Raw genomic sequence first — 8,829 nt, forward strand, 5'->3', positions numbered from 1 at the left:
CCCGAGGTTCGGAAGCGAGCGTTATTGCTTCTTCGCTTCGATCATCTTCAGATTCCATATCTGTAAAGCGGACAAATTGCAGTCCGACTTCTTCTTCTTCCTTCTTTACAAGACGAGCGAATTCGTCAGGGTCATTTTCTTTCAGAGCCTTCAGGCGGTGGGCCTCGTTTACAATACGAACACGTTCTATGAACATGTCGAAGTCTGAGTCGGAAGATGGTTCAGGTGCGGGTTCCCGGTGTTGCATCATTGCATCGATGTTATCAGCGGGGATCTCCGCAGAAGACATGGAGAGGTTCAGGGAATTCGGGATGGGATTTTCATCGGCTGTGTCGGTATCATCAGCCAGACTTTCGTAAAACCTGAGTTTCTTGGCTTCAGGTGGTTCTGCCGTCGACACGGCTCTTCCTTTTCCGAGAACGGAGATCGGTTCTCCGGAAAATTCAAATCTGGGGGTCGTCTGAGTTTTCTCTGGTTCAGGGGCCAGTCTGGGTGCCTTCGAGATAGGCGGTTCTTCTGTCATAACTGCACGTCCTTTTCCGAGGACTGATGCAGGCTCCGCCGAGAACCGATAAGGTTCAGGAGTCTCTTCTTTCATCGGCTGAACAGCCGGTCCGATCTTCTTCGCGTGTGTATCAGGGATGATATAGTCCGTGATTACCGCAGGTCTTACGACCTTCTTCTGAGTTGTCTCCGGATCAGTGGCCGGTCTCTTCTGCTCAAATCGTCGTGCTCCGAGGTCAATACGAGGCAGCAAGTCTTTCTTTACGATCGTCGTTGATCGTGGTGCGGGAGTAGGGAGTTTCACGGATGGTGGGTTTCCGTGCGGTTCCTCAAGAACCGGTACAATCTTGGTCGTTGGTGCCAAGCTCATAGAAGCGAGGCTACCAGAGAAGGCGCGAGGAGTGGTTGGGGAAACAGACCTTTTCCTTTTCTTCTGTGCGCCCTTCTTTTCTTCTTTCTGGAAGAGGGGCGTCTTGCCGTTCTTCTTCCGGTCGGAGTCAATCTCCTTTTCTTTCTTTCGGGAATCTACGGTGCTCTTAAGAGTCACCGTGCCATTCGTCCAGTTGATGGCGGGGTTGTGGCTGATAAGCCAGGGTTGTCCAAGCATGAGCTTCTCTTTCGGAGTAAGCTCGGCGAGGTAGAACCGTTCGGTGCATACCCATTCGTCTATCTGGAAGGAGAGGGTGCAATACCTCTCAATCGGCTTCTTTCCGAAGCTGGATCCGTCAGCGTTAGAGAGCGTGAATGGCTTTTCTAGCTGGTGCGACGAGATTCTGTGCTGCGTGCAGAAGTCCTTGTTTACAAAGGACTGGCATGCCCCTGAGTCGATGACCATAGATGTCGCGATGGAGGTGTTTCTCGTTCTGGTCATCAGGGTGGCATTCACCCGTAGTTCGTTCTTCTTAACTCCGGTCTCTTTGATAGAGTTCAACCGGAGGTCTTCTTCGATCATCTTTCTCCGCGGGGTTCTGGGCCATTGTGGGCAGCCCGCGGCTTTGTGGCCAATGATGTGGCATACAAAGCATCTTTTCTCGTTCAGGTAGATACGAGTTTCTTTTCCCGTAAGGTGGGAAGCAGCCAGGGTGTTTCGGGAAGTTGCCATATTGGAGATGGTTATCTTCGATCTTCGTAGTGTTCCGAGCAGGAAGTCTTCTACTGTGACAGCGGTTCTTATATTCTTGCGACTGGTCAGGCCGGTACGTTTCGGGGTTTCTTCTACAGATCTTCGGTAGCATTGAAGATAGGTACGATCAGGGATCTGGCATCACAGATGGGTGACGTGCGAGTTGAACTTTAATCTTTTGTTACGACACACGGTCGTGTGCGACTAGGATGATCTAAACAGCGACAACCACGACAGTGGTACCGAGTGCTGAGAGTCGTCGGCCTTTACAGACAAGCAAAGGTTGCATACTCGAACGTAGCTCGTGGTGGTTAACGAGGGGTTACGCTGAGATGATAGCAGGGTTTACAGACAGTGAGAGGCGTCACTGAAGGTACGAGTCGATGTCGAGCAGGTAGCTTTAGCGGGACAAGGAGTTCAAGGGTAAACCTAGTAAGATTAAAGTAAGGAACGTCTACTTTAATCTTCGACCTTATATAAGGCTACTCGTCGTATCTAAGCTCAGCCTAAAGCTGGGTTCTAATCTGCTTATCTACATGTGTCAGAGATAGCGTCCATGAGGCGGGCTTCTATCGTAGATAGGGTCCATGCGGTACCCTTCTATCAGTACATGAGGCAACACGAGGCTTGTCTTCTATCTTGATAACATAAATAGGTCTTCTAGACCTATGTCGTCATGTATCGTCATATGCGGTCCAGACCGCTTATCTAAGCCGGCAGTTGCCGCTTATCGTCTATCATCATCTATCGTCATAGAGCTGGTGAGACTCCGGTATCGTCTATAGCTGTGCGGTGGCAGAGGGCTGTTCTGGTGGCAGGGGACTCATGCCATGTTACTGTAACAGATGGTATGCGAGTTATACAAAAATGCTTGGTACAATACACGTGCTCTACCCCAATCTCATTGTCAACACCACCTGCAAGAATTTGACAATAACAGACAGCGGGTAACCACGACAGATATTGTGAGCGTCTTGAAGTCCAATGAAAGCAAGACATAGTGGTCCATAAGCGGGGATTCGCACCAGGCATCACGGACTCGAATAAAGTACAGCGTTATAGGATCGGGCTCGGTGGTATAAGATCGAATTTGGCAGGCCGCAGTACTATAGAATGTGATGGGATCGAGTCTGGCCATAGAATCCAGTTTGTGGCCTTGGAATAAAGGTTGGCCATGGGACCAAGTTTGAATGTAGGATCGAGTTTGAATGTGGGATCGACTTTGGCCATATTGTTGAAGACCAGCGTTCCTTAGACAGAAACATAGACCACAATGCTTGTTGCCGAACCATACCATATGGCACGACTCCCTGGACGGAGACTCGAGAAACTTGAAGGAAGTAGTGTTAATGAGTGACTAGAGGCGGAGTATGCGATAGTGGGGGTTATAAATAAAGTCAGAGTCGGATCCTTACTTATGAATGACCAGAATATATGCTTGCCGAGCGGTGACTGAGGTCTTGACCTCTGCCAATGGAGTTGTACCTCATTCATCTTGAGATCCGGTAGTCAGAGTGTTTCGAAATAGGAAAAGAGGGATGGAGCAGGGTCGGAGCCGGGTAAGGCTGTGAGCTTCGGTGTCAGTGGTAGACAACAAAGACTAACGGAGAACTGAAACTATCCACTTTGGACGTCGGTTCAGGACTAATGACTAACAACTCAGACCATATCAGTTCACTTTGAAGCAAAGTCACACTGATACGAAGTCCTGGACTCTCGTACATAAGTGATGTTCCCGGCCTGGCTTGGGCCCATGCAAGCCGCAGCCCGCATGCTAAATCAATGCCTGAGCTCCACCATGCCGTTCCCAATGCCACAAACACCATGCGCAAACGCCCAGCACACATCAGCGACTGCTGATGTGGCTCAGACGAATACAGACAATGGACAAGAGCAGAAGGGAAGAAGACAAGGAGGAGAACGAGAACGAGAGAGAGGAGATGGACGAGACAAGCAGGAAGACATCAAGTAATATGTAAAATAAATAAAAATTGCTTAAAAACGCACCATGCAGATGATGACAAGTGAGAACGTGAATGAGCGAGAATCATGAGAACGAGTGTCGAGAGTGGGCTTGAGTCCAACACAGGAGACAGAGAAGTCTTGCATTGTTTGTTGAATGACAGGGAGGGGAGGAAGTCTTCGTTCGGCGGGGCTTGCTGGTGCCGGCGTGCCGTGTTGTTGTTGTTGAGGCCTGAGGGACGAGAAGGATGACGGCGACGGCCTGCCTGTGTTGATATACTTGGCAATAAGCTCGAGGTTGGGTTCGGGCTGTTCCCTTTTTTCGCCTAGGTCCAGTATTGTTCAAGTTGTAGATGCTAGAACACTGGCTTGGAATCTAACATGGGGTTATAATGGTTTATCAGCAAGAAGCTAGATGAAGAAACAGATCAACACGCAATCATGTGACCCGTGTCGTAGATGCGCAATGTAGAACTTGGAACACTAGATTAGCGGTCGATATGGGTTTACATTCGATTCATCAAAACAAAAGGCAAAAGACAAGATAAGTAACACATCACAAATCTAAGCCGGTGCTATACACACCACGACATAGGCATATAAGGGGAAATCAGACATCGCCCAACTTATAAGGTGAATACTGTCATATCATGCTTAGTGGTTTTTAGTGATGTGGCGGCTATCCGGAAGTGTGAGGGCAGCTAATGCATCACAGAGGCGTATTGAGCCGGGGTACTTGTGGATATGGAAAGGAACTGGGACACCAGCAGAGGTGATTCTATCACAGAGAAGCTGGTCAATGTCAACAAGGGATGAGACTGTGGTGGTTTCCAGCATTTTGTCGTCATGGTGATCAACCAGAACTCAAGTTGGCTTACATTGGCCTCAATGCAGTGTTTCAAACACCTTATAGAGCATTCAAAATGACATCGCGTGACATTCAATTATAAGCCCTCTCAACTCACTATCATGAACCAGGGTATGAAGCCTGAGTTTCTGTTCCTTGCTGATCTCCATGTTTACATTCTGTCCTTCCTTCCTTACCAAGATATCCTTCAATGTACATCCGTGAGTACTTTATTTGCTGATACCCCTATGTACTGACAGTTGTCTTGCAGGTATGTAGAGACCTTCGCCAGACGTACCTGTCATCTTCTGAGCTCCAATATATTGTTGAACTCAGTGGTCAACAACTACTTCCTGTTGATCTCCCTCTCGATAGCCACACTCCTACTATCTCAGAGTGTCTACAACTCCTGAGGGACAAAGCTCATGCATGGTTCCAGTTGAACACTCAACCTGTCGAACACATTGATGTCTCAAACAAGTACATTATGTTACAAGTAACATCGGTCACGTGGCCCCCCTATCATTTTCCCTTCATCCTCGCCCTCACCATCTACCGGCTCGTCCTCCTTTACCGACTTTCCGTTGACCGGATCCTCGGGACCGTTCCCGACCCTCGCCTCACCCGCCTCTATGCACGTGCACGCACGTTCCTCCTCTGATTCGACCACCAATGTGGTCCCGCACCTATGACTCGGTCTGACTCGTGCCACCAATGTGGCCTTCCTCTTTCTGTTCCTTCTGACTGAGGATTCCCGCACATTGTATTCTTACAGTTGGTTCGTTCCAACGTTTCTCTGTCTCATTCCACATTCGACCACCCATCACTAATCCGGCTCTGTTGCCAACGCACTTATACCATTCTCGTTTCCCCTCTACCCTTACCTACTGTGCGGTAGCCTTGCCCTGAACCCTCTCCACTTAGTATAAGTAGTCGGTCACCCTGTACTAGATTCTCTAACTTGAATCTACTCAATCTTCCCTGGAACATACTTCCCTCTGAATGCCCCTTTGGCTTCAGTCTCTAGTATCTTTTCTTAGTTGCTCATCGCGACTAAGTCTACCTCGATCGACCTCATCGTTCGGACAAGACTGTCCTTACCTTGAGCGACTTCAAAGACATCCGTCTTAGAAGTCACGTGACACGCACGTACTGTGATCACTGCCGACTCGTCGTCGCCAGTCTCACTTGCTATACCAGATCCTTCCGGTTACGTCACGAACGTTAGCGGACGACGCCCCTCTTAGGGCTCCACCTAACAGATCTATTTGAGTGCGTAACACATTATGAAACTTACATTCATGTCAAATGGGCATTTCTGCCTCATGGACGACCCAACCCTGCATCATAACTATTTACGGGGTCCAACCATCTCCAAGATCTTTCCAATACTACAAAAGCCCTCACAGCGAGTGTTTGACTGTGTATGGCATTCAAATACACTGTCCTCAGTTCCCAATGCACAGCTAAATGATATTCTCATGGACCCGACACAAAATCTGCTCGCTGCTGCATACCACATTCCTGATGGGCTGGATGTCTATATCGACATTTACCTTTGGATGGAAATGGCGCTCACCCCCAAGCTGCTGGACCTATGCTGTTTATGTTACCAGAGCTGCATGGACCTCAGAACATTCTCCCAAAATCTGAGGGTTGGAGGATTCGGAGTCTGGGGAGGCTTATGGCTCTCTCACACTCCCTGAGACTCAATGATCCAGACAGGATCCTGTGGTGGTTGCAGATTTGGGACTGGCAGCACTTGACGACGTCAAATGTGAGCAAGCCTTGTCGATTGAAAGACTCAATGACTGATGGATTATTTAGAGTGTCCTCAGCGACGCTACATCTGGAAGTCAAATCTCGATCGATCATTATTTCCTCAGAACTAGTAGATTGCTTATGATTGTCGGCATCAATTTGAAGGTCTATTCCATCGAGGATATGTCTCAGGCGTGGACAATTGCTCACATGCTTCTTGTTGCCTGTACCTGTACGTGGTACACATTTCCTCTCCGACAACTCAAAGGACGATGGTGCACAAAGTAGGCCGCAGCCAGGGATGCAACAAAAAATGTGGAAATCAGATCCTACTCATTAAATCATATCCCTGAACATGTCACCTTCCCTCCATTTTGTCATTTCTACCAGGATTTTCTTCGAGCCCAACTTCATTAAAGGGGGGTCAACGGCGATACCTTGGAAACATTGGGGCCCGTTGAATACTCGTATTTTCCAGCACTGTCCAGACGTTGTTGATTCTGCTACTGGGAGTCGAGTCTTGAAGGTGGAACATGCAATTGACGCAACAGACGGTAATGATTTCTTGGAGTACAGTTTGCGTGTGATGGACTTTAGCCCATTAGCTATCAAGTATGGGCAGGGCCTAGGACGGTTGGTGATAGAGCCATCTACGATAGACCTGGATGGACAGTCTTTAACGATGTCCCTGCCTTATGTTGAGGTTGTGTTGAGTAAGATATCCAGTTCTACAGATGAGCTGTTGTTCTCATCGATTGATGAAGACAGAATTTACATGTTCCATGTCCATGATTGCTTTGTAAGCTCTTCCCTGTCTCAAGGAAGCCTGATCTGATTTTAAACCTACAGGTCAAGGTCATTAAGATTTGGGAAGGGGTTTGAAGTGTGCTCTATTCAGGGCAATACATAAGTTCTACATGTAGTGGGAGTAGATTGTTAATGTCGAGGATGCAATTGAACAGAAACACATATAAAGAAAGAGGAATTTTAATGGCCCAGTGAGAATGAGAAGCGTATGTCGAGTGCTTGCGAGATGCGTGAAGCACTTGGCGAGAATCCTGAAGCATTGTATATCCACTGGGAGCTTGTTTAGCGCATGGCAGGGGGAGAGGACTGCCAGTTGCAGCCAGTGCACTGGTGCTTGGAGCCTGAAAGGTGACTCTTGTGATATTGAATGTCTCCGCTGGTAGCACGCTACTGCGTGAGGCACCAGCAGCATTCGAGACCCTGGCAGTGATAATATGGGCTTGCTGGCGATGAGGACGTGGCGGCTGTGCCAAATGCCCTTTCCCGCTGATGGCATCAGCGCTACGCTATATGGAAATATCATCCAAGTCAATGGTAGATGGATTCAAAAGGTTAGAAACCTAACATATTTCCCTCACAGTATGCAGACGTTCAGCACGGGAGTCCTGTGTGGGTGGTTGGATACTATGGCTCTGGAGGACAGAGGGTGTGAAAAAAAGTTGATCGTGTTCTTTGTCATGGGATGTGATGGTAGCGGTGCGGTTGTTGTGTCAAGGTGGGGAATGTCTGTTGAACTGGTCAGAGGTGCATTGAATCTGCTGCGACATGAAGACTTACATCATTGAAGAACCCATGGCGAGTCCAGCAAGTTGTGGTCGAGGCAATTGACGCGGTCCTTGCCGTGCCTGCCTTGGTCATGACGCACTTGTGATGCGGCACTGTAACAAATTCTAGCATACAGATCATGTTCAAAACAACTTCATATGTTATTCCAAACACTTTAAATCCTCGTTAATGATCAACATATGGGTGTCTGCCTGCATACAGGCTCTATAGTGCTGTATTCACTTCTCACCAAATTTACAGTACTTGTCCTCTGTGTTCACACTACTAGTATGCATCTTGCGCGTCAGTCCTGTATTGTTGTATTACCTCTAATTCATTCATCTATGTTGGTTTTCAGACGCAGTGTCAAGTGGTGTCTCACTTTGTCAAGCCTCGACCTCACCCTGTCAAGTTCGATCCACTCTCTATACTCTGTGTTACAGGCATCCGTAACACCTACAGGAGCCCCAGCTCTGCCTACGCCAGCCCCCACTCTGCTAGACTCCCCACACGGCGGTGCGCCGCCCGCACCTAGAAAGACAGCGGTCTGGACCGCTATGACCTCGCCCCTGGCGCTATGACCCCGCCCCTGGCCTAGAAGGCCTTGTACCTGATCCATGGAGGCTGTACGCCTCATGGTCACCCTAGATCAGCACATGCATACCGCATGTCGCTTCATGAAGATCCGGAGCGCTCTTGGCGCTTCCTGTACCTACGCGCAGTCGCACTTGGCGCTGCATGCTTGATCAGAGGTTAAGCCTCATGTATCTTATCTGACCTCATGTCTTGTTATCATAGATCCTAGATATACTATTGATTACAGACTGAGCTAGAATACTCATATGTAGCACATATAAGTAGACAGATTATTGTACTTAGACTTTACTTTAATCTACTAGGTTCATCCCAGAACTTGTTCAACTAAGCCTTACCAGCTTCCTTGTATAAAACCGCACTTCTAAGTCACCCCCTTATGACTTAGCACGTATCCGCTAGCCCTGTATCTCAACGAGCACCGTCTTACTGAGATCACCGGAGGAACCCTTGATGTTCCGTCAAG

The 8,829-nt window shown here is 48.4% G+C and overlaps 2 protein-coding genes across 2 annotated transcripts; both read left to right on the plus strand.

The window, feature by feature from the left end:
* Nucleotides 1-4,558: 4,558 nt before the first annotated feature.
* Nucleotides 4,559-5,097, plus strand: F5147DRAFT_767033 (uncharacterized protein; the record flags this gene model as incomplete). Its single annotated transcript, XM_041440832.1, has 2 exons — nt 4,559-4,657; nt 4,708-5,097. The coding sequence occupies 2 exons, from the start codon at nt 4,559-4,561 to the stop codon at nt 5,095-5,097; spliced, it is 489 nt and encodes a 162-aa protein (XP_041299372.1).
* Nucleotides 5,098-6,033: 936 nt separating this feature from the next.
* F5147DRAFT_647486 (uncharacterized protein) lies at nt 6,034-7,079 on the plus strand (the record flags this gene model as incomplete). Its single annotated transcript, XM_041433209.1, has 4 exons — nt 6,034-6,213; nt 6,264-6,481; nt 6,588-6,996; nt 7,047-7,079. 4 exons carry the CDS (start codon nt 6,034-6,036, stop codon nt 7,077-7,079), a joined length of 840 nt encoding a protein of 279 aa, XP_041299373.1.
* Between the last annotated feature and the right edge of the window lie 1,750 nt (nt 7,080-8,829).

This window comes from Suillus discolor (genome assembly GCF_016758755.1).
Source record: "Suillus discolor strain FC423 chromosome Unknown F5147scaffold_2, whole genome shotgun sequence".
Taxonomy (NCBI): domain Eukaryota; kingdom Fungi; phylum Basidiomycota; class Agaricomycetes; order Boletales; family Suillaceae; genus Suillus; species Suillus discolor.